Source organism: Gadus chalcogrammus, chromosome 1, assembly GCF_026213295.1.
Source record: "Gadus chalcogrammus isolate NIFS_2021 chromosome 1, NIFS_Gcha_1.0, whole genome shotgun sequence".
In the NCBI taxonomy this organism is placed as follows: Eukaryota; Metazoa; Chordata; class Actinopteri; order Gadiformes; family Gadidae; genus Gadus; species Gadus chalcogrammus.
The window spans coordinates 15,918,964-15,943,349 of record NC_079412.1 but is presented as its reverse complement, the minus strand read 5'-3'; the positions used below and the strand labels follow the sequence as shown (position 1 = coordinate 15,943,349).

Below are 24,386 nucleotides of genomic sequence, written 5' to 3'. Positions count from 1 at the left end.
AAACGCTTCAGAAACAACGCGAGATTATAGACTTCAACGTGCGGTAGCTATAACGACTACGTTCGCTAGATGTCGTTGTTTGTCACGTTAATGAATGTTTATTTGGTGTACAAGTTAATAAACATACGACAATGTGTATTGGTCATTGGGTCAATTAATACCAAAATATATGCATAGACCAGCTCTTTCCTCTTGATACAGAATACCAAGGAAATCTGTCATTTGTCTTCTGTGTTGCTCATTTGCACATGCAAACTCCTCCATTTCACTGTTCTGCCCAGGTGCTGAAATTTTTTGTATTCATCTTGTGTAGGGTTATAATTCAGTTTGATCATAACAATGCTGAGTATAATGAACTTTGTTGTGCTTTTGGGCATGTTGTTTTGCTGCAGAAGAACAAGTAAGACTGTTAACACACCAAAAACACAGATGCATTATGATAACCACATTAATTTAGAGTAATTTTTAATAGTACAATGCCAACAGAAACTATCAGTGAGGTAACCAACAGAAAATAACTTGCTCTGGCGGCACATTCTCCCCCAAAACCTCAGATATTATATGCTGAGTGCGTATGTAATCTTTGGGCCCACCCGTGCATGCCTTGAGTTTATTGTGAGTGGCCTCGAAGATAGAGGAACATATGAAGGGGCTGTTCGCTCTACTTCCTGTAAAATACGCTTGACAGGAACACCTATGAGACGTTAGCCGACATTGTTTCAGAAGAGAAATGGAAGACTTGTCAACTGTTCCCTTCGGTGCAAAGCCGTTATAATTAACCTACTGTCTGATGATAATATTGATGAACTCCTAACAAGTAAGAGCATCTATTTTCTGCAAACTGAAGGCTCAGTGTCTCTTCTCGCACTCGATTGTTGGTCGGTTTGCATTTTTGATCTCTTCTCACAACAATAGCCAGACACAGTTTTTCTGGCTTTGTGACTTTGATTGTCGTTGAGGTTTGCCTTTGTCCTTTTGTTTAACCCTGAAGGTATTTTGTTGCTACTACATTTCTGCAGAAGTGTCTAGTTCTGCCTCCATTCCTTTTGCCATGCTGGAACTGCACACTTTGCACAAGTCATTTAATTGAGGGAGACCATCGTGCAACTAGTGCAACCTATCATTTTCCTTCGGTTATACTTTTCTTGTAACCAAGGGCTTGCGTAACTATTAAAAGGACACATAGGCCTGTCAAGCAGTTTTTGATAATTGTGGGATAAAACAGACAATTTAACTTGGAATGACTTGTCTAGACACTTTCATTTTGTGACATAGTATTTATCGGTTAAAAGGAGAGTTGTTTGTCTATCAAATAACTTGAATGCCATGCTACCCCTTTATTCTTAACTTAAAGATGTAGCATTTACTCACAGGATGCATGTCTTCCTTATAGATTAAATTTCTGTTTCTGTTTCCAAAAAAGATTTGAAGCCCTTACCTTCCAGTTCTGAAGCTATGGCTAGTATGGCTAGTTTGGAAATTCTGGACATCAGTGCAACTCCTACCTCACCAATCAAGGACTTTGATCAGAAAGAGGAGAAAAGATCAGAGAAATACCAACACCTCCGAGGGCGAAACAATAAAACGTCCTGTCGAAGCCCGCCGAGAGATGTGGATACTAGATTAATAAAAGATATGCTTCAACACAAGAGACACCTGGAGTTCCAGAGAAGGAGAGCTGGGAGCCCAGAGTTTTGCCCGGAGAGGACTGTGAATCCAATATATTGTTCCACAAAGAGAAACCCACTGACAAAGACAGGTCATGTGAAACATCAGAGCGCAGTAACGATGGCTCAGATGCTGGATAAACAAACCCAAAGGACCGCCACGTCCATAGAGGACCCCACAGGGGTGTTGATCTCAAACAGATTAGGGGTCAATGACCCGAATCCTGGTAAATGGGTAAGCCTTTTTGATACAATTATTTATAGCTTCTTCTGCTTTTAATAAAGCAAAGTACATTTGCTAATATGATTACATTATGCATTTTTGTTGTTCCTCATTTGTTTTCTTTCTGATGTTCTTAGGCTACCTTATGGTCAGAACCTTTACCGTTGAAAGGCCAGAAGGAAGATATGCCAGGGCAACAGGAGACAGCAGGTTTCGCATCAGTATCCCTAGCAGAGAAGTCCATTCAGCAGAATATGAAAGGTACCCAAACAAAAAGAGAGAATGTATCCATGGTAACAGCCTCATCTTTTACATTCGATTCTAGCATGGGATTTATTTTTCATTTATGTTAATGTGGTTCCTTCTTTCTCTTGAAGGACAACAAGCAACTAGCATCAAAACAATCACAGCAACTGAAGATTTCCACACAACCATGTCCTCTAACTCTCGTATTCTCATTGAAGCTACGGTAGAGCAAAAGATATTACAAGAGGCCTGTGTGCAGACTGAGTGAGTTTGAGATTTACTGTTCGGTTCTGATAATATATGGAAAACAAATGTTATCAACGGCTTACGTATATTTTGTTTTCCATTGCAGCCCTGGCCTGGTCACTGTCAAGGCATCTGTAGGTTAACATTTCTTTTCTTTTTTATTATCACAAATTATTTTGAGCTTTTGCATTTGAGAGGCTCTAAACAAGCCACATTGAGAAAGTAAAAAATCATTTATGCAGTGGATCATAAAAAAAAGTTACATCTATCTTATGATTATCTATTTTATTCATCCTCATGTCCCTCTTCTAACCCTAAAGGATGTTCAGCAACTCGCTGAGTACTTGCAGGTAATAAAACTCTTTCACGATAGCTTGCTACATCTTTGTCATTAATATCTCAAGGACAAGGAATATCCATTACACAACAGGCGTGTCAATGACGGTTACAGAAAATCCAAACATCTCTCCCTGCCTTGTTTAGGAGGCTCTGTGGAGAGAGGAGGCTTTGAAGAAGAAGATGGCCATCCTTCAGCAGAGCGCATCCAGCCTGCTAAACTCCTCCGACAACATTTGGACTGTAAGATTTCACTTGTTGTGTCCTCTGCGCTGAGACCATACATTTCACCCTACTAATGCCACCATTATTGTTAGCATTCCATAGAAAAGACAAAAGCTTATTTCTACTTTCCTGTGGTCGTACTTTCATTCAATTATATTAAATATATATTTAACCCAATATAGTTCTACTTCTACTACAACTACTTATGTAGGGTTTTCCTTTAGTTCAAAGTGTAAGTCTAAATAAAAATAGTTTTTGTGCAAGATAAGCAGCTGTCATTCAGCTGCTCTCGTCTCAAGAAGGCAATTCATGTGGTTTGCCGCTTCCTGCCTCTTCTCAACCCGGCAGAGGAAGAATGCAACCTGCCACTCTCTCTGTCTCTGATAGAGAAGGGTTGTGTCACTCAATTTGATTTGTATGGATGTTGCATGCTGCTTCCAACTGCCGTATCTCAGTCAGTATCTCTTCCAGGGTAGCTTCTGTCTTTATGTGTGTATGTGGCCCGTGTTTGTGTAGTCAGGAAATAAAAACAAAAATGTTTCATAGAGGAAGCAAAGGTTATTCAAGCTTGAAAAAGGTTCACTAGAACAGTTTTCTAAAGCCACCTTGTTTCTAAACCACAATTTCCCATTAACCTTTTGCTCTTTACTTCACCCTTGCCTGTGTTACCAGATCCCGCTTGCAAGAGAGAGGCACAACCTGAGTGAGACTTTAATATAAATAAAAATGATATAGGTTAAAGAATTGTAGGGAAAATCAATAGTTGAGATGAACCGTGATGTAACTTGCCCAAGATCGACTTGCCCTTTCCTAGTGTCTGCACATACATATGTGTGCACCTATATTCTGTCACAGACTGAGGCATGTATGTTAAATTTTCCGTGTTCAGTACCGCCTGACAGACATTCTGGCTTCCTCTCAAACCCACAGGCTCGCTGCAACGAGGACCTTCTGACAAACAGGATAACATCTCTAGAGGCGCAACTGCAGCTCTGCTTTCAGGTAGGAACCATTCAAAATGATATCGGCCCAGCACCCAAGGAAAGGTTTCAAAAGGATTGTGCCTTCTGTTTCACAGTTCAACAAGGATGTTTTCATGGTGTTAAAAGCACAGCGTTTTCATGTTCTTATGTTATGCTTTGGTTTTCTATGTGCACTGGGTCTCTTTGCTATGTCTACTTGTGTGTAGTCTCACTGTAATTGCACCCGGATCGGTTTCTGCTTATGACTGTTAGTGATACTAAACCGTCTGTGTTGCTGCCGCTGTGCTCCCCCTCAGAGGCTCCCTAAAGACGGACTGAAGAAGCTGGTTCTGACAATGGAGAGGCAGAAACTGGTGTATGAGGAGAAGGCCTTGGCTGCCCTGCAGAAGGCCACACTGGAGAAGACAGATGCATTGGTTGAGTCTCACCACTTCCAGGTAAAAGAAATACCCAGCTTTTACACAAAACACTGTAGCCTAAAGGCCCAATCTGAGTCATATAAATACAAATTATGTACTTAATAGAGTTCGATTATAGTTAACATTTGCATGCTTATATAAGTATTGAACATGTATTGCTGTAGGCTATACATTGTGGTAAAAGGTCCAAAATATGTTTCAGTAAAGTGGAGAATGAACCTTTCGAAGAAGGTGTATGTTTGTAGTAAAACTAGAACGATACACATTCATTTGCTTCCTTAAGATATCAACTTTGGTCAATGTTTAAACAATAAATCACAACGGAGTGTCCCCCCCTACTACCGCGATGAGGGCAATTAACGTCCCCACAGCCCGTCGTCGTAGATTAGGTCTATTTCCCAATTACGGCACAGCACTTTGCGTTGTATTCTTACCTATTCATCTGTAGTTTACCAACATTTGGAACACTTAAAGCTAAGATTTCTTCACAAATAATTTGCACTAACGATACGGATTACGCATTTCTTGATCTACATTTTCCTTGCTGATACTCATTATTAACCGCTAGGAGGCGCTGGAGACAGCCAAGACAGAGTCCTCGAGGTGGCAGGGTCTTTATGAGGAACAGAAGCAGATCTCAGGGCAGCTAAAGGAGTGTCACGAACGCACCAGTGGACAGGTGGACCAGCTGCACAGCCAGCTAAAGGTACTGCCACAAAGTAGGATATAATAACGCCAAAGCATGGTCACATTTAGCGTCATCAGGGCAGCCTCGCATGCTGTTCAATGTGTGCTAAATCTTGTCTTGATGCTTGATCAAAGGCTATACTAGGATGTAAGGAAAGAGGTGTGGCAAGGTTGACGTGTGTGTCTCTGCCATGCAGCTGTCCAGTGGCCAGCAGGAGGTGCTGAGGGGGCAGACGAGCACTCTACAGCGGGTCCATGAAGAGATGCAACGCAACATCTCCCTTCTGGAGCAGGCCAACCAGGCCCTGAGGAATGACCTCTGCATGAAAGGTCAGACTCAGAAAAACAAAGTTGAGCCGCCATGTACGTTTTCACATGCAAGAAGTATAAGATTAGGTCCTTAAGGTAAACAAATAAGGGTTATAAGGGTGTTTAGCCTGGGCAAACAGTTTGGTTGTAAAGTCTTTTCTTTCAGCAACTGAAATTACAAAACATCTGAGAGTTTTAATTAATTCGTTTTATTAATTAATCAATAAATAATATAGAATTTAAATACTGTTCGGAAGGAATATTCTCAGACTAGGGAGACAGGCGAATCACAGCATTGTATAGTAATTAACCCAAACCCTTCCTTCTGCTCCTCAGCCCGTACCCCCGAGTGCTGGGACTTCACAGTGCAGGTGTGCCTGCCATCAGAGGAACCTGAGGAAGACCAGAAGGAGCGGGAAGACAAGGAGGAGGACAGGAAGGAGGACGGGGAGGAGGAGGACGGGGAGGATACGGAGGAGGAGGACAGGGAGGACAAAGAAGAGAAGGAACAGTCGCTGCTGGTGCAGGAGCTTAGGGACACGCAGGAGAGACTCAGAACCAAAGGACAACAGGTGACCAATACGTTAGTAAGCACTGGTGGAATATACTGGGAGGTATTGACAAAGTATCTAGATCTAATATCAATAAACAGCATGAAGCCCAACCTTTCAGTGGTTCTGTTGGTTCAACAACCTTAATACCTTTACTTGATCAACCTTATCAACTGTAATATATTGGCATCTTTAACAAGATATGTTTATATGCAGTGTTGGAGCTCCCTCTACTGGACGTGTTGTGTAGATTAACTGGTGTATTGTAGACATGCAAAGTTTATTATGCGTTGTATTATTTCTCTCAATAAATGTGGCACATGTGTGTGTGCATTTACTCGCTTTGGCTTGTGTGTGTGTGAGAGTCTGAGCCATCAGAGTTCATATATAGCAATTCCATCCCCTCAGCAGAATCTGTATCAGAGCTGTGGGTCTTTTAACAAGACGACAAGAGAAGTGGACAGTGGGCCATTTTTAAGGTGGGCTGTAGGCTGCCAAGCCAATCCGAAGTTAGAAACTTTACCTTTTCTATTGGCTGTTCTTTAGTCATTTTTGATTTGCAATTTGGGTAGCAAGAGGCATGTTTGGGTTAACCCTGCCCATTGCTACCGCTGGCCCCGAGGCCCGGCCTCTCTGTGGAAAGTGAGAATGGAATATCTCTGAATTGCTGCTACCATGGTCAATGGTACTCACTCACAGTCGACAATCAGTGTGTCTACCTATGTTTTGGTGCAAACTTTTATCGTTATAATAATAAAATAAAATAAAACTACTGCAGCATGTATTAATTTGCAGTTATTTTTTATTCAAGATATTGTTTTAAAAATGTCTGTGCATGGGTGTTGTTGTTTGTATGAATCTGTGGTTTGTGTGTGTGTAGTGTGTGGATCTGGAGGCAGAGCTGGAGGCCATGCAGCAGGAGTACAGGTCCAGCCAGGCCCGGCTGACGCAGTGCAGGGACCAGCTGAGGCTGCTCAGCCAGCGGCACAGCAGCACGCTGGCACGGGTGAGAGAGAGAGAGAGAGAGAGAGAGAGAGAGAGAGAGAGAGAGAGAGAGAGAGAGAGAGAGAGAGAGAGAGAGAGAGAGAGAGAGAGAGAGAGAGAGAGAGAGAGAGAGAGAGAGAGAGAGAGAGAGAGAGAGAGAGAGAGAGAGAGAGAGAGAGAGAGAGAGAGAGAGAGAGAGAGAGAGAGGGGCTTCTTCTTTTTGCATCTTTCAATTTTATATAATACATGTAACATTTTGTACATAAAATGCAATGTGCTTCAAATATCATCGAAATAAAACACATAATAAAATGAAGTGAAGCAGAGAGTATCAAAACATAGAAAAGAGATACAAAAAAATTTAATGATGAATAAATGAACAAAGTTTGCCACACTCAAGATGCACGGGACACCCAATAATCAATGTTTTTTTATTTAATTTTTTCTATAGGGGTCCCGAAGATCCTGGACGAGGATGTTTGTCCTCCTCATTGTAATCCTGGCTTTCACAGGGGTTGCCATGTTGTCACTGTGGCACCCCCCTTTCAGGGATCAAGTTGCCATCATCCTCTCAGACATAGAGACCAGAATTGAGGACTATCTTATGGAAATGGCTTCCCACCGCCACTGTTACAGACCTGTATGAAATATATGGTAATGTTATTATTCCAAGCTATTTAAATGGAATATTTAAATGGAATAGATGAATAAATAGTTCCTAATTATTTATCTTAGTAATTTTAAAGATAACATTGGACTATCTTTAGTGAAACTTGATGAAGTGGGAGGAATAGCCTATATGATATTCATGGTACTTGCCTAATATGTAGGGTTAGGGCATGACTGCGGCAAGTTCAAATATAAAAACAGATAATCCAATGTAATTTTATGTGTTCATCAGTTACCTCATTTTGTAATTAAACTTTCTGGAAACATCCGACCAACACTGTTGTCCTTTTTGTTTTATATATATATCACTTCATCTTTTTTTTGTGAATAAAGTGAACAGAAACCTTTATATTTACTAATAGAAGAACACATTTTCCTATCAATAGTGCCGATGTTTTCCATGAAATAACTTAGAAACCAAAAAGGGAAATAGGCCCTTAGTAGCAGGGCAGGTGGACATCCTGGTCTAAAGACACACTCAAAAGACCTTTGATGTGACAAAAGATCACTAAGCAAATAGGCGCCATGGGTCAGATCAGGTCCAGCAGTGAGGAGATAGAGCCCTCAAGAACTATACTCTCATGTATCACACCAAGGAACTTTTATACAACCTGCATAGGTTTCCAAACACAGCATTTGTGGCTTGAACGTAACAGTTGCTCGACCATGACCTTGGTGTAGTGTCATTGTGAGAACTTTTAACAATAATGCTTTGTTTCACAAACTTAGATTATCCATTAAATAAATTGTATTGACATTTGGTGGACAGCTGATATAATTGAGCTGCATACCATTATAGCTGTTGAACCAGGCAGATACATTTGTCTGTTGTCAATGACCTATGAGCTTTGCCAATAGAACACATAGCCAATTTGATTGGTTGTTAACCAGCGAAAACACGAAAATCATATCAAAACATTTCTAAATATATATTTTAGTACAGCAAAAGGAATAAGAAACAACACTCCTCACAGGCAAGCTGAACAAAATGTCCCTCTGAGTGACAAGGAAATCACAAATGCTATTTTACAAAAAGAGATAATACTCATAAATTCTGTGTATATTTAATGTTATATTCATAAATTATGTTTCACGAATTTTATTGAACAAAAACTAAAAAGAATTGTACCCATTTTAAAAGTTCACTACTTACCAGTGGAGCATGAAGAAACTCAAATTTTAAGGACAAAGAATAAAGGATTGTATATAACTTTTTATGTTGAACAAATTTTTACTTGCGATTTGTGAAACATGCTATATAATATTATGAAATGTAATACTTACAGATCCTTTTTAATTTCATAACGTTTTGCAAAAGAAAAAAAAAGGACCACCCTACATCTTTTCAATTAACCGACTCCACGGTCGGTAACCCACCCCCCCCACAAGTTTGGTTAGAGCCAAAGGTAGGTGACTGCAATAACATATTGGATAATAGTTAATGACACACAAATATACACTAAAGGCACAACTCTTACGTTGATCTGCCTCATTTATTAGCATTTCCTTTTATTTAACTTTCCTTTGAATTAAACAATGAAGTTAAAAATAAAAAGCACGGTTTTCATGTTCTACCATCTTTAGCTGGATCTAGAGTCCAAACACACTCAAACTGAACCTTCCGACACAGGCCTGAAGCCATTGTCATTGTATTCCTGCTATTGCCATTGTATTCAGTGTTTGTTTTTTTAACAGTTCCAGATAAATCCCCATTATAGATGAATACTGACACAGCATATCCACTCTGCGACGTTTGACCTCTGTCTTTCCCACAGTACTTACCTGCATGTTCCCCAAATACATGAAAGCGCGTTCAAGGGATGGATCCAACCCGCTTTCACGTCAATCTCCCTGGGACCCTGGCATCAAAGGTAGGGGAATGCCGGTCTAATTTGAGACTTATTAATAAAGTAACTACGTGTAGATGGCAGCATTATATTACCCAATATGAAAACAGTGTTATGGGTGATAAGCGGATTATGATTGTTTCTTGTTTTCCGTATTTTCCCACTATAGACAATGAAGTGCCAAATCCTCCTGCTTTGTTGCCTGGGGGTGTGCATGTTGAACGTTGCAGCTTCCCTAAAAATGTGTGCCTTCAACGTTCAGAGCTTTGGGGAAGCCAAGGCCAACAACAAAAAGGTCATGGGACTTCTAATAAAGGTAGGGTTTATACATAATTCAGATTTCCCTACATGAACTGAAGAGAAATCTACATTAAAGGAATATATTCATTTAAAAGGTTTAATGGTGAATGGGAATGTTGTTTAATCTTTTTCTTCCTTTGAAGATCCTTGCCAGGTGTGACCTGTGTCTGATTCAGGAGGTCAGAGACTCTAAAGGAGGAGCCATACCCCGGCTGGTCAAGGATCTCAACAGGTCCAACATTACATCTGTTCTACATTAAAGTGTAGAGGTTGCTCCAGTGTCAAAGGACCTGGTAGAGAAATTGAGTACACATCTCCAATCTAAGATACTGTTATTGGCTCATCTTTGTCATTGATATTCTAGTCCTTGTCCATCCTCCCTCCGCCAATATGAGTTACTTTAAACGGTTTGTCTGTTTTCAGGTTCGATAAATCCAATTCCTATGCCTACATTGAGAGCAAGAGGCTGGGGAGGAAGACATACAAGGAGCAATACGTTTACATTTACAGGTAGCCTCCTGCATCGCATCAGATACGACTGAAGCCCTTCTTCAACTGAAAGACCTCATGCCGTCTTGCTGTTGTTTGTAACGCTCTTCAGAGACAACGTGCTGCAGGTGAAGGACCATCATCAGTACCACAAAACGGAGGCAGAGGGCACAAACGACACAGACGTTTTCTCCAGAGAACCTTTCATTGTTCGCTTTCACTCCCCTGCAACGCGTAAGAGGACCTTTCAAAATTCTTCAGAACGCTTGGGGAAATCGAACTAGAAGGAAGTAGGAAAAACATGTTGCATTGTTTTGGTGGGGTGTGTGAGATGTGAGGCACTGATCATGACTCCCTTCTTAGTGGTGAAGGATTTCATCCTGATTGGTCAGCACACCAGCCCCAAAACAGCCATGAAGGAGATAGATGAACTGTATACTGTCTTCAAGGACATCTACAAGAAGTGGAAGATGGATGTGAGTTCAGGCAAACCTTTTTTAAATCATTTAAATCATTTTTATAAAAAGAAAAAATGTCTTTCAAATTTGTTTTTCCTAAATGGCCGTTCCAGTCTGAGTACGACTGGGAGTTAATCGGCTGTCATTTCCCCTCTATTTCCTGTTTATTTTGCCCCAGAATGTTGTGATCCTAGGAGACCTTAACGCCGGATGCAGCTACATCACCATCAAGGGCTGGAGAGCGGTGCGCCTGCGGAGCAACCCCAAGTTCAGCTGGCTGATCGGAGACGAGCAGGACACCACCGTCAGGGAGAGGACACACTGTGCTTACGACAGGTGAGCGCTGCTAAGCTTAAACGAACATGTTCAATATTATTATTAAAATAGAATAAGTGGCGGTTGAAGAAAAGTAGAATTTGTGTCTTTTGAGACACCATAACTTTTTTGGAGTATCTCAGACTAGGACGAAAATAAGTATGTCCATTTTAATTCCTGACAGGATTGTTGTCCATGGACGCGAGATCCTCCATGGCATTGTCCCGGGCTCAGCTCAACCTTTCAACTTTAAAAAGGAGTTCCACCTGAGCGAGGAGGAGGTAGTTCAACTTCTTTCATTTAACACACACACACACACACACACACACACACACACACACACACACACACACACACACACACACACACACACACACACACACACACACAGGTTAAAGAAGCAAAGTTGTTAACAGGGAGGAAAAGGTATGTGCGTGAGTGGTTTAGGGAGGTCCGTTGAATGTTTTTTTTGGGGGAAATTCAGTGTTTTTGTGCGTGTGTGTTTTGGGGAGGTACAATGTGTGTGTGTGTGTGTGTGTGTGTGTGTGTGTGTGTGTGTGTGTGTGTGTGTGTGTGTGTGTGTGTGTGTGTGTGTGTGTGTGTGTGTGTGTGTGTGTGTGTGTGTGTGTGTGTGTGTTTGTTTTTTGGTGGGATGAGAGTCTAGAGCCCTTCTTTTGAATGTAAACAATGACACCATTTTCTTTTGATTGGTTTGAAGGCTCTGGAGGTCAGTGATCACTTCCCGGTTGAGGTGGACCTGAAACCCAACCACCGCTACAGGCTGCGTAATGAATTATAGACCAGACAGGACAATCATCCTCAGCAGCCAGCTCTCCCTTTCCACTCGACCCCTTCTGTTTTACTGGATGAACACATTTAGTATACATATTTGATCAATTTATTTGAAATATTTGTTCTTAAATATAGTGGCCATGCCAACAACAGCAACATAATGATGGAATGGTAACAGTCGGTTGTACTCAGAGGCAAATAAACATCACTTGTTACAGTGTGGCGGAAGTGAGTGCTGGAGTTTATGTTGTGCATCTGAAACCACACCACATGAAAGCTGACGATACTCTGTGACACGGCTGAAGGTAAAGACAAAGGAACTTTTACGACTCCACTTTTATATAAGTGCATTTCCAATTATGATACTACAGTCCTATGTTTGTCTTTTTCTACTTGTTGATGATTGTTGGTTGGTTGGTTATTTTCTCAGCCATTCTTTCTCATCTAAAGTGCAAGTTTATACTTGGGTTTGTTTCGACAGGAAGTGACTTGAATTAGCAACAGAAGTGGCATTACCTCCACTTTGCTGGGTTCACTCTGCGCATCAGAAATATCCTATCCTTTTAAAAAAAAACATGATTTAATTCCACATGCCTCCATTTCAGTCTTAAATGTACTTTACTACTTTTGACTTTAAAATATCACTCTTCAAATATTGAAGAACATAATGGACGATGACCAGTAAGAACGACTGTAATAAAATGCATAATATGCTTTTATTAACAACTCAATATATTTATGGGACATTTAAATTACGTTGTAACAGAAACAGCTCTTCTCTCCATTGTAGAATTGGACTTTGAGTTCCTGCAATCGAAGAACAATTCAGGACAGATACCTCCGAGGAGAATCCTCCAGTCCAAACTGCGGTAGACGAGGCTTTGCATCAGCAAACACTTAGCAGAACAAACGGGTGCTTACTCACAGGAAACAAAAGGTACAAACATGTCTGAATATGATGACAAAGGAGACTGGAAGGAAAAGGAAGTCCCTATGAGCAGACGGCCCGCTGTCCCTGAGGTCCTGGAAGAGGATGCTGAAAGCGCAGGTAAAAAACTCTGCAAGACAGCCGAGGAACAGGAGGCAGAGGAACCAGAGGAGGGGCTGGCATCGATGTGCCGTAGCCACAAGCTCTGGGACGGCTATAAAGAGGACAGGGCCTTTACAGGAGAACCTCTGGCCCCAGACGGAAGCAAAGTAAGGAATGAGGCGGAACTAGGTTGGAGCGAAAGTGATGAGGACATGGGCTATTTTCAGAAAGGACCTCAAGATGAAAGTTGGATGAACACACAAGGTGATTTTCTTCCGGAGGAAGAGCGAGAGAGCGCCAACGAGAGGGGTGCAGAGTCGGATGAGTCGATGTACAAAGACAAAGAGAAGGAGGAGAAGAAAGCTAACTTCCTCACCATGCTGTCTCCCCGAGAGGATGGAGGCCCGTGCGGAGATGAGGACGTTCTTAATTTTCCTATACGAGACCTAGTGCAAAGTCTGGGGGAGCTCGTGTCTGGAGAGGACACGGTGGAGGGCTCTACTGAAAGAGGGAAGGAATTCACTGGGGATGACCACCAACGGGCTGGGGCGACCGATGCCGTGTTCCCCCCAGACATCTCTTCTTGGGGGAAAGACGAGGCCGCAGATGAAGAAAGCAAAGGCAATCTGGATGCAGTGCTTTCTGCCTCGAGTGAGACATCTCATCTTGATAGAGAGACAGAGCCCACACTGTTAGGTACAGGAAATATTGACAATAAAGAAGACCGGGATTTGGGTTCTGGATGGACCGAAACAGTTGTAGAAGCAAAGTGCAGGGCTTTCACAGCTGGGGCAACGGACGACAAATGCAAATCAAAAACCCTTCCATATGCACAAAGAACTGTGCTGCCATGTTGGATTGATGTTGGAGAGGAGATAGGTACGTGTCCAGAGAATGCAGATCATACCCAAGATGAGGCAGAGCTAATTGGAGCAACCAACACATGCTCTCCATCAGATAAAGATCTTCATCATTTCTACGACCATACATGTGCCACAGAGTCCACCTTTGACGCAAGACCACCAATAATACACATCATCAGCAACAGTGATGATATCCAAGCTAACAAGACTGATGGGGAATGCAAAAGAGATGATTTAAGTCAGCATGAGTCAGCTCCTGCACTCAGTCCACCGCCATTACAGAAACACCATGTCGAGATGAGGACAGTCTCTGAAGACTCATCTCTGACAAAGATCGACACCACATGGGAGTCACCGACTGGTGGCGAGGACAACATGTGGGCAAAAATGCCTGGGTTCTCTCAAGAGTCCATGTTAAACACAGAAGACAGAGGCAAGCAGAACTCACAGTCTTCACTTGAAACTGCAGAGCCTGCCAAGGGGGCCTCAAAAGACCCCTTCAACACAGACATTCAGGGTGACATACGCCCCAGCACCTTGTTGTCCTTGGCTTCGGGAATTGCTGAGCTCGGATATGATGGAGACGAGTATGAAGACAGCAGGAATTGGGAAGACGAACAGGAGAGAATCCAGGCTTTCTACAAGTTTTACAATGAAAGCGATGGGGAAATGGATCAAGAAGGTGAGCATGTAGACAGTCTTTAAATAAGGACCTAAACACCAAGATAATAAGTTAACCTTGGATTTTAATTTGGTCGTGTTTTGATCGCTGTGTAGGCAGGAAGACAAAAGTACACTTTTGCATGGATCTGTTGCCTCAAGTCTTTCACTATGATAGTGAGGCGTAAGTGTCATTCATTTCTCTTATGCAAAATTGGCTCATGATGGTCAAACCGACTGCCACATGTAGATCTGAACTAATGTCTACCAACTTTTCTGTAATGGCAGGGATTTATTGGACAGTTCTACTGAGGCAGAGGAAGAGATGATCCCTGAATACAACGTAAGAGGACTATTATTACCTGAAAGGATGTCAAGCACAATTTGAACATCTGCGTCCTCAGAATGCATATTATGCACATGCAAACAGTACAGCAATTCTATGTTTTTAGGGGAAGAGAGAAAATGATACACCCACATTGAACTCAAATCTACAACTCAACCGCGATGTGGTACCAGAGACTGTAAGTGCTTTAAAAGTTCTTAAATTGAATTGATTTGTGGTAAAGTACAAAGAAGTACATAAAGAATCAATCAAATAGATGTAATATTTGATTGGCTTCGCCTATGAAGATATATCTTTCATTAACCTCGTAGGGTCTTGGGTTGATGAAATCCATCCTCAAGATGTTCCTGGTGATGGGGGCTGGCCTGCTGGTGTTCTGGTGGACTATGGATGAGACTGACTTCCTTGGACTCCCTCTTTTCAAGGGATAATATGCCTACCTTCTTTATTCATGTGAAACATTGCTTGATGGCTTGTCCAAAGTAAATTCCATTAATAAATTTGTATTTCACAAAGAAATGTAAATCTGTGAATGACAGTTTAGAGCCATGGAGGGATTCAAGACGGAGGCCATGTGTTGCCTGGTTTATAATTTGCAAACAATACAATTAGTGGAACCGTTACGTATATTAGCTTTTCAACTTACAGTCGAGGACTCAGCGCTTGTAGCTGTTGAAATTAAATAATTTCTCAGACACACACACACACACACACACACACACACACACACACACACACACACACACACACACACACACACACACACACACACACACACACACACACACACACACACACACACACAGGAGGATCCATAGTTTTGTTCCTTGATCAAGATAATTTTCTTATTATTTTTTTTTAAAGATCGAGGGATACAATGCAAGATATATGACAGATGAATAGTTCCGGAGCTATTTTGTCAACAAAAAAAAAGATCCAGGACAAACTATGGCCATGGGCGGCGCCCCTGCATCGCTGCTCAAGCTTCAAAACGAAAACCATCACCGCCAAAAGGAAACGGAACTGCCGCGTGTGAGTCATCTGTGGCGCCTGGGTGCGCGCGTTTGGTGTACTTTTAACAGCCGTTGCCAAGATGGGTGGAGTTACTTATTTAGATTAGGGAACCAAAGCGGGAACTGCCCTTGTCCATCGAGTGAAACAAACATACTCTATATTTCATAGTTAGGCACCAAAATAGTTGGTTTCGTCTTAGTAGATTGTGGATGTATAATATCGTAGTTTGTGTACATTTCACGCGCTGTTTGACCAAAGTTAGCCTGTTTAAGGAACTCAAAACAACACCATGTCCACGCTGAGCAACAAATCCGACCAAGAAATAAGCGCACTTCTTGATGAATATGGAATAAAGCACGGACCGATTGTGGGTCAGTACAATCCCTAATGTTGATATGGAGTTTACGTTATGGAGTGGTTTATTAGTATTGGAATTGATTTGTTTTGTTTCGCCTAACAATAGATTCAACCAGATCGCTGTACGAAAAGAAGATACAACAGGCCATGGGTAATAAGGGAAAGGCAAAACCATCCTCCGACAAAACCTTCTACAGAGAAGAGGGTAAGAAAGTTACTACTAGACCCATGTCCATATGGCAATATCTCCATGTACATACAAGGTAGATAGCAAGCGTTATGTTTCACCAGCTTCCTGAGTTCGGAGTTTATCCGAGATTAATCCATAAAAAAACAGTTTGTGTAAACATTAACCAACATTCCCCGGCTCCTATTTGATGCTCGTTATGAGAAAATAATGTTAATAATGCGACCTATATTCACCATGATACCTAACACCCCATGTTTTTTAGGTATCATGGTGAATAGAGGTCTCATTATTAACGTAAAAAAAAAGTGTTGGGAAAACATTGTCACAGTCTTTCAATTTCAACATGGGTTTCACCCTGGGTGGACAAACTAACAGGGCCGCACAGAGGAGAACTCCCGTGGGGAATATTGTCATATTCAAACATCCTCATTCTACCTCATTGTCTACACCTGGCTGGCTTGATCACTTCCTAAATGTTAGGTCTTTGGAAGTTATTCCACAGTAATAACTCTTCAGAGCAAGGCATTACAAGAAAAAACGATCGGATCTTATCTATTTTTGTTGTTCTAATTTCAGAGGAAGAAGTTACCTATTTGAGCTATAGGTCACCTGTAAGTATCCTAAAACATGATCGACTTTATCATATGTATCTAAAATACATCATGTATCAATTGTTCCTTTACGCCCTGTTTTATTTTCTTCAGTCTATGAGTGAAGGCTATGGAGACAGGTAAGATTCAAAATTACATGAAATAATTCTATAACCTCACATTTACTTACTATAACGGCAACTGAAACACGCTTATCTGAACTCTTAAAGATAACATGTCATTTCCAATCAGGGAACAATACTCTCATTCAGGCCAGGAGTACGCTCAAAGGAACCTTCAGGATGCGTAAGTTATCAGTGTACTGCATTTCTTCATATTTCACAGAACACAACAAAAACTATGTTTTTTTATTCCCCTTTTAGAAATCCCTACTTACGATCAAGGTCTGAGGTCTACAGGAGTCCAGATGTTGTTGACAAGTAAGTACTAACTAATTTTCCATTTGAATTTACTTTAAGGTTTGTCTCTTCAAAGGACAAGTCCTACATATTTTTTTTGGGATTGTGGCATTCACCAATGAAGCAACCAAAAGTATCAGAATGGGTTTGGCATTAAGTCATAATTGATTGGTGCTGAAGACTGCTGCTGTGGTCTTAAAGGATCTTTAAAAATGGGCACAATCTTGTTGCAATAGTCATCATTGTTAATCACTTCAATGTACCTAGAGTCCTCATGTATGTAAACAAATCTTCCCATTCTCATTTCACAAAGGCACCGAACAAAGATGCATTAGCAAATGTTGTGGAATGTCAGTACATTGTAGCAATGAGTTCTGACTGCTTTAATGAACACAGTAGAAGCCATGTACATGTTTGTCTGCCAACCCGTGCACATGCGCACTGTTTTACACTGAAAAGTTCTTCAGAAATCCTTTTTATAATGCTTTGAGGTAAAATATAATTGTTTTTTTAGGCACTACGACACACCTTTGACTTACAGCACTGCGTCCTACTCAAACGCCACCCCAGTGAAATGTAGCGTGCCCGTTCCGGAGGAGAAGTCTCATCGCCTCATTCCACTTTGGGTACAGTTTCTGGTCTTTCTGATTGTTGCAGTGTTTCTGTACTTTGTGATTTGCAACATGGAGTCCACACATAGTGAGCCTTTTAAACAAGTAAAGTAAATTCCCTCTGGATTTTAATGGGGAATGCAGTGTTTCATTCACCTTTTTAATACTTTTTCAAAAGTATGGAATAAATCCAATCCCTCTAAACGAGGAATATGTACTTTGCCAGTCTAAAAACTATTTTTCCAAAGCAACACTATAGTATAAAGCACAGATTTGCTTTATTATTTATGTACAGTTTCTTCAGTCCATATTGATTAACCCTGGGGCCGTGGCAAGAACAAAATATTTCGATCAGTCGTGTTGTTTTCCATCTATGTACATAAATGACCGAACTGTCAAGAACAGAAATTGTATTGTATGACTGCTGAAATGTTAGCATTTAGTTGGGGATTTTTTGAATAAATAAATAAAGCGTTTTAGAAGGCATTAGAAACATTTAGTAGAAGCTTCTGGTGGCAGAATCTGTTACATTTGACACTTGTATAAGAGAGCCTGTCACTTCCTTCCGAAATTAGCATTTGTACTGCGTATTCCATGTTGTATTTCCTGACCATTGTTGTTATTCACTGCATCTAATACTTTACATTATTTAAAATAAATTTGATCAACCCTATAAAATGCAGTTGTCATTTTAAGTTAAAAAAACAATTCCATCACCTTCATACCAAATCGAATGTGGAAAAAACCTACTACGAAGGGCAAACAATAGCGTACTTCATTTAATATTCAGCTTGCTCAGTTGCCACCTTAGTTGCCAAAATGAAATATACAATACAGCATTATCGGCGGATTTAACAGTCAAACCTGTATCTCTGAAATATAAAACCTGTTTAACACCAGTGGCTCCCAATACACGGAGCGGTACAGTTGACGATACTGTTTATTTACACACTTATTGCTAAAGGACTAGAATAATAGGGGTCGTCTCACTACTTAAACTAGAAAACGTCTAATCCTTTAAGGATCATTTATCTGTAGGAGATAAGACATGGGCGTAGTGGAGCTTGTTAGTGTTACTTAGTAAAAATAAATAAAACGTTGGACACCCTGTGTACATACAAACTACACATGGACACCTGAGGAACACATTCTTTGCAGGTTCATTCAAGTCGCTATTACCATTCTGCACATTTAAACATGGGATTACAGCAATAGCCTGAGTGAATCTGAAGTCTAGTACGAGTTCAATGTGGACTTCATTTCTAAATTCCTTGCATCCTTGGTAGGTCTTCTATATCCATGATATAATACAGGAGGTCCGAACATACTACAGTGAAACTGCCACCACACCCGCTGTCCTTTCCAATTTATCCACAAAGTGTGTCGTTTGTTTAACATAGTTGTGGTTAGTGTTCAGCATGACGGTACATCTGGTCTTACTTAACGTCCCATCCTCAAACTGCTTTTAGTACTTTAAAGAGGGGTTGTGGGGGTAGAGCGGGGTCTACCTATCGCTGTGCAGCTCTTTGGAGTTTGCTCTGGCCTCATCAATAACCGCACACTTCCCAGCAGCCATTCCACAAGGGGGCTCAACTTTGAAGCTACAACATCAAAGCCTTTGCCATCATCAAAATGCCAGTCGACCACTGGAGTACAATGCACATGTTCTGTTTAACTAAGGATCCATCAAAGCCATTCGCCAGCTCCAAGGTCTTGCCAGACTGAAAAAAATGGGGGAAATTATCGACCAATAGTATGCCATTATATCCTCCTTCCACCTGGTTTTCCTAAACTGTTTGAAAATTGATACAAATAAATGATACAAATGCGTGGAACAGGAACGGCAAACACAAAATGTATATTGCTAGCATCATAGCTTAACACATAGCCACAACATTTTTTTGCAGTCACTATTTTAAAATAACTGGCTGACCATATAATGCTGGCACTGAACTGATTTTAATTTAACGATTCAACATAATTCAAAGCGCAAAATGTATTAAAAATAATACATCTATTCTCATGTTTAGCTGACGAAAACTTACAAAATGCAGCATGCCTCAAATTACAACTACATTTTGGTGGTATAAAACCGAAAGATTAATCAATGTATTGATATATCCTATACCTTGGGATGTATTCACCCTTTGCAATGCTCGTCATATCTTGTTGATTGATAAGGCAACGTAAGTGTTGTCCACACCTGCAGGAGAAACAGATAAAGAACACATTCCTGAACTCACAGTTCAATCGATAGATTAACCTAAACTCTACATTAGATTGACAGGATGAAGAGTAGATTAGCTTCCAAAACAACTCACAGGTCCTCGTCTCCCTCTCCAGCTCAGACGGCTTCTCCTCCCTTTGGCATAGGACCTTGGCCACGATGATGATAATGATGAGCGCGACGACAAACGTCAGGCCCGACACCAACCAACTGATTACCATAGGACTCAGCACTGGGTCAGGATCTGGGAAGGACAGGACAAGCCAACACATAACCAAGCTATTAACAAATACATGATTGGTGACAACACTGATTAGTGTTAAAAACACTAATCAACACTAAAATTGACTTGTTTTAAATCAAGCTCCCCCGTATATAAGTGTGTCCCTCCAGCCAAAGAACCACAGTTTATGCATATTTTAAAGTGTGCTGTCGTCTTTCAACCAACAGCGCAAAAGGGGTGACCCTTGACATGACCGCTTTGAGGCATTCTTTTTTTTCTTACAGACAAGGTTAACCACAAGAACTAACATATAGTCAACAATTTTGTGTAATAAAACCCAGAAACACCATCCATAGCTCCCCTCTCAATCCATCACACAACCTAGAACCCCTCCCCGGACCTGTGGCCCTCACTTACCTCTGACGGCTATGGGCAGGGGCTGGCTCTCCCTGGATATGAAGGTGCGGCCCCCCAGCTGGACGCGGTACAGGCAGTAGTAGTAGCCCTCGTTGGAGCTCTGGGCGCTGGAGAAGGTGAAGGTGACGGCGGGCGTGAGCGCGGGCAGCGACTGGCGCACGGTCCCGTTGGACCGGCTAAGGCGCAGCTGGAAGGAGGCCCCTGGGTACTGCTGCTTGGTGACGCAGGTGATGTTGAAGCCCTGGCCCTTGATCACCGAGCCCACGGGGGCCTCCGTCGACGTGTTGTACCAGTGCTGGGGAGTCAGCAGCTCCACTAAGCAACGTCCAGAAAGGAAGACAGACAGACTTCAGTTTTCTGGGAACACTAAGGGCCGTACACAACACTTTGGAAAAGCTAGAGTTCAGCATTGTGTTTTGGCGGTTTTACAGGAGCCATTCTGGATCGATAAATCCACGTTGGAGGTAATTTGTAGGTTGGCTCCGACTGCGCTATAAATCTTCATAGATGGATATCTGCAGTACTGCACATTGACGGCTCTTTTCTCAGGGGAATTGGACCACATAAATCTTACAGCGTGGTTGAGTCAAATCTAGTATCCTTGTTATCTTACTGTAAAGAGGTTGATATATACCGATGACATCTCTTTCTGCACATCCAAAAGCGCCCTGATCCTTTCAGACTTAAACAAGCTTTCGAACGGGTGGTGGGGGGGGCGATGGGGACACACACCAGCCAGCACGACTTACCCACGGTGATGTTGATGGAGTTGCTGGGGGGAGAGGCGAGGAGCTGGGAGGGGGAGCTGCCCCTGATCCGGTACACACAGCTGTAGCTGCCCTGGTGGAAGGTCTCCAGGTCAGTCAGGGTGAGCTCCACGCGGGTCTGGAACTGGTCCACTCGCTGGGTCACCAGTGGCGTGGACACGCCCTGCTTGTACAGGTGGAAGTCGCTGAGGTGGTGTCCCAGGAGCACCGTGCAGCTAAAGCGCACGGCCTCGCCGGCAACAAACACAGCGTTTGGGGACAGCAGGGACAGCGACGGCATCAGCAGGGTCCCTGGAGGGGATGTGAGGAGAAGTTTGAGCAAAGACTCACACGCTCAGAGGGTGAATATCTGAGCTATAGAGATACATTATGCAATACCTTTCTCACTCAGTCCATCAAACGATAAGGCTACTCATCAAATAGTTTTAAACCTATCTATATATTTGAATCAAATCATAATCTGTTCTCATCATATTCAATCTTGTGACCTGAAACTTTTTGTATGAGGGTTGTAATGTAGGCCTGGATCTCGCAACCACAACCCTGCTTGTGCTTTTCCGGCGTCTTTCATCTTTGATTTAATTTCACACAGAGGATGTCTGGTAAGAAGCTAGTCTGGCTGGGGGAGAGCCACTGAGACTGGGGACTGAAAAGATAACTTCAGGCCATGGGGTAGGTTTTATTCTGCATTACTGACTTAATCTTCTGGATTAAATTGGCCATTCTTGTCCTATATTCTAATTAAAAACAATTTAAACAATCCATTTCTAAGTAGTCTCACAGTTATTAAAGTAATCCATTTTTTTGGGGGGGAATCTGTAACACTCATTGCAGATGTATCAGTGTCCACTTTTACTATTAAGACTTGACTTGGACTTGCACCCAAATACTTAAAACCAGCTCTGCACCTCTGTGAGAAGGTTATATTTGTTGATCAGCATGTTTCGTTCCAATGAGCAGAAATCAAAATCAAGAACAGGAAGTCCTAGCTGGATATCAATGACATCCAGCAGATGCTTTTGAAGAGAAGTACTTTTCACCTGAGCATTTGACACCGGCATCGTTCAGGTGGGTGCAGTGGGGGTCACTGTGGAGGACAGTGGCACAGCGCATCAGGCTGGCCTCGTGGCCCGAGCACTGGACATGACGAAGCCAGATCTCCCCGCTGCCTTGCCCGTATGCTGCCCCGTGAAGGGCAGATTCGGCCAAGCCACAGCCCAAATCCAGGCACACCACATCAGCCTCCCTTAGGTCCCAGCCATGGTCGCAAACCGTCCCCCACTGGTTGTGGCGAAGTACCTCGACTCTCCCTGAGCACTCGTTGTCTCCATCCAATAGCCTTATATGAGGTCCATCTGTTATGGTTAAAATGTGCAGTTAACACTCAAGCAGTAGGTAAAAACATGAGAAATTATGGTCTCTTTTTTTCCCCACAGATTGTGTCCAACTCTTACCAAAAGCCCCAACTCCATTCAGCTGAACATGCAAACTGCCTGTGAGAGTCGATTCAATGGTTGAAACATGAAAATTAGTAGTGACACAAATTAAACATAAAGAGTCATACACAAGCACAAGGTCAAAAACCGAATGGCCCAAAGGGTCGCACATCCTACAGGCGGTGACAGAAGTTAACTTAAGTAACGAATGCGCAAAATGCGTAACGACTGAGGACGTTAGCTACCTTATCACCCCGCCATGTGCAGCATGGTTATTTAGGAAATCGCGTTGGCTACTTACCTAGTAAAAAGATGAGCTGGAAAATCCGGAGCATCTTCTAACCTTCCATGAGACGTCGGTGTGGGTAGGATGCCGACACCGACGCGGACGCAGGCAGGCGTTGGTTCGCTCTCTCCGCACACGACATTAGCTTGTCTGCTATACTGAATTATCAGACAAGGCTGGCAACAAGCACAGGACGGATCAAAGCGGACGAGCTGGTTCATAGCATTCTGAAAGGCGTGACGGTGAAACGATATTAAAGCTGACTTCACGGACGTGTACTTGTTGTTTTGAGAAAAGTACGAGCTAAAGTCGAACAGGAATGTTGTGTTGTTATTTGCTACATACCGTGTGTGTGTGTGTGTGTGTGTGTGTGTGTGTGTGTGTGTGTGTGTGTGTGTGTGTGTGTGTGTGTGTGTGTGTGTGTGTGTGTGTGTGTGTGTGTGTGTGTGTGTGTTTGGGGGGGGGGGGGGGGGGAGATGTCGTGCTTACGTCACCACAGTCATAGACAAACGTTTTGCCCTGACGTGTTAAAACCGTTCCCCTTGTCACAGACAGGGGTCACTCATACCGCAGATATCCCGTGGTCCAACTGCGTCCAGTGGACCATGTCCCTGGTCCTGCCCTTCCGATACTGCCTCGTGTCAGAGAATGTTGGTTTCAGGACACTGAACCCTCTGCTGTCCACACAGTGATCATATGAATGGTGTCCACCACATGCGCAAGGACAAGAATCATGTGGATCAGAATCATGTTCTTTAATTTCTCCCCTTACTATGACTAGTAACACTTTACAGCCTCTCCTCCATGAAAGTTATAGCCTACCATTAAAAATGACGACTGGGTGCTGTCTACTGGGGTTGATTGTGTTATTTAGTATAATTATTACATCACTTTATTCATTTTGTTTGGCTGTAGCTGCAGAGACTTGTTGGAACATGAGGGAGAATTTAACGGGTATCTGTCCAATAGACAGTCACACCCATTATATTCCATGGTTATGAAAGCCCAGACGCATTGGCTTTTACATTTAGAGCTTCCATTTAGATACTTTATTACGGTTCACTATGAATGAAGACACAGAACCATTTGGAACCTTTCTCTCCCAGAATGGCTGCCACCTGGTTAATAAATACCTGACTACAAGGGTCAATTCCAGTCTTATCATTCCAGGCCATGTAGCTCGACCAGCTAGAAATATAATCCA

At 42.2% G+C, this 24,386-nt stretch overlaps 4 protein-coding genes across 5 annotated transcripts; 3 read left to right on the top strand and 1 right to left on the bottom strand.

Moving 5' to 3' along the window:
- The first annotated feature begins 644 nt into the window (after positions 1-644).
- On the top strand, positions 645-8,507 carry LOC130383947 (centrosomal protein of 112 kDa). Its single transcript, XM_056591889.1, has 14 exons — positions 645-817; positions 1,424-1,902; positions 2,028-2,151; positions 2,268-2,400; positions 2,489-2,516; positions 2,703-2,732; positions 2,866-2,961; positions 3,874-3,945; positions 4,223-4,363; positions 4,914-5,051; positions 5,230-5,362; positions 5,678-5,913; positions 6,773-6,898; positions 7,328-8,507. Exons 2-14 carry the CDS (start codon positions 1,456-1,458, stop codon positions 7,520-7,522), a joined length of 1,899 nt encoding a protein of 632 aa, XP_056447864.1. The 5' UTR covers positions 645-817; positions 1,424-1,455; the 3' UTR covers positions 7,523-8,507.
- A 1,057-nt stretch (positions 8,508-9,564) lies between these two features.
- On the top strand, positions 9,565-15,592 carry LOC130383921 (deoxyribonuclease gamma-like). Of its 2 annotated transcripts, XM_056591851.1 has the most exons (9): positions 9,565-9,708; positions 9,836-9,924; positions 10,116-10,202; positions 10,294-10,415; positions 10,545-10,657; positions 10,818-10,975; positions 11,139-11,235; positions 11,673-12,051; positions 12,537-12,690. In XM_056591851.1, the coding sequence occupies exons 1-8, from the start codon at positions 9,565-9,567 to the stop codon at positions 11,751-11,753; spliced, it is 891 nt and encodes a 296-aa protein (XP_056447826.1). In that variant the 3' UTR covers positions 11,754-12,051; positions 12,537-12,690. The 2 variants fall into 2 exon arrangements, with proteins under 2 accessions (XP_056447826.1, XP_056447816.1); XM_056591841.1 differs by lacking the exons at positions 9,565-9,708; positions 9,836-9,924; positions 10,116-10,202; ... (2 more) ...; positions 10,818-10,975; positions 11,139-11,235 and adding exons at positions 14,417-14,483; positions 14,588-14,642; positions 14,752-14,823; positions 14,957-15,592 and having other exon boundaries at positions 11,745-11,833; positions 11,965-12,051; positions 12,537-14,321.
- A 126-nt stretch (positions 15,593-15,718) lies between these two features.
- On the bottom strand, positions 15,719-23,583 carry si:ch211-150o23.3 (uncharacterized). Its single transcript, XM_056591865.1, has 8 exons — positions 23,198-23,583; positions 22,915-22,953; positions 22,501-22,815; positions 21,443-21,751; positions 20,694-21,008; positions 20,148-20,297; positions 19,955-20,029; positions 15,719-19,547 (listed from the first exon to the last, which is right to left on the bottom strand). The coding sequence occupies exons 1-7, from the start codon at positions 23,229-23,231 to the stop codon at positions 19,986-19,988; spliced, it is 1,206 nt and encodes a 401-aa protein (XP_056447840.1). The 5' UTR covers positions 23,232-23,583; the 3' UTR covers positions 15,719-19,547; positions 19,955-19,985.
- Positions 15,789-19,338, top strand: emd (emerin). The gene is made up of 7 exons (XM_056591877.1): positions 15,789-16,030; positions 16,123-16,221; positions 16,783-16,817; positions 16,911-16,936; positions 17,049-17,102; positions 17,180-17,236; positions 17,730-19,338. The coding sequence occupies exons 1-7, from the start codon at positions 15,949-15,951 to the stop codon at positions 17,938-17,940; spliced, it is 564 nt and encodes a 187-aa protein (XP_056447852.1). The 5' UTR covers positions 15,789-15,948; the 3' UTR covers positions 17,941-19,338.
- Positions 23,584-24,386: the final 803 nt, after the last annotated feature.

Bases quoted from the DNA above. Each gene is read 5' to 3' on its own strand.
- LOC130383947 (XM_056591889.1), top strand. From the start codon at position 1,456: ATGGCTAGTATGGCTAGTTTGGAAATTCTGGACATCAGTGCAACTCCT. The intron at 1,903-2,027 runs GTAAGCCTTTTT...TGATGTTCTTAG, and splicing joins ACCCGAATCCTGGTAAATGG to GCTACCTTATGGTCAGAACC. The intron at 2,401-2,488 runs GTGAGTTTGAGA...TTTCCATTGCAG, and splicing joins GAGGCCTGTGTGCAGACTGA to CCCTGGCCTGGTCACTGTCA.
- LOC130383921 (XM_056591841.1), top strand. From the start codon at position 12,692: ATGTCTGAATATGATGACAAAGGAGACTGGAAGGAAAAGGAAGTCCCT. The intron at 14,322-14,416 runs GTGAGCATGTAG...ATCGCTGTGTAG, and splicing joins TGGGGAAATGGATCAAGAAG to GCAGGAAGACAAAAGTACAC. The intron at 14,824-14,956 runs GTAAGTGCTTTA...TTAACCTCGTAG, and splicing joins GCGATGTGGTACCAGAGACT to GGTCTTGGGTTGATGAAATC.
- si:ch211-150o23.3 (XM_056591865.1), bottom strand. From the start codon at position 23,231: ATGCTCCGGATTTTCCAGCTCATCTTTTTACTAG. The intron at 21,752-22,500 runs GTGAAAAGTACT...CATCCCCTCCAG, and splicing joins TGCCGGTGTCAAATGCTCAG to GGACCCTGCTGATGCCGTCG. The intron at 20,298-20,693 runs GTAAGTGAGGGC...TGTCCTTCCCAG, and splicing joins CCTGCCCATAGCCGTCAGAG to ATCCTGACCCAGTGCTGAGT.
- emd (XM_056591877.1), top strand. From the start codon at position 15,949: ATGTCCACGCTGAGCAACAAATCCGACCAAGAAATAAGCGCACTTCTT. The intron at 16,031-16,122 runs GTCAGTACAATC...GCCTAACAATAG, and splicing joins AAAGCACGGACCGATTGTGG to ATTCAACCAGATCGCTGTAC. The intron at 16,937-17,048 runs GTAAGATTCAAA...ATTTCCAATCAG, and splicing joins AGTGAAGGCTATGGAGACAG to GGAACAATACTCTCATTCAG.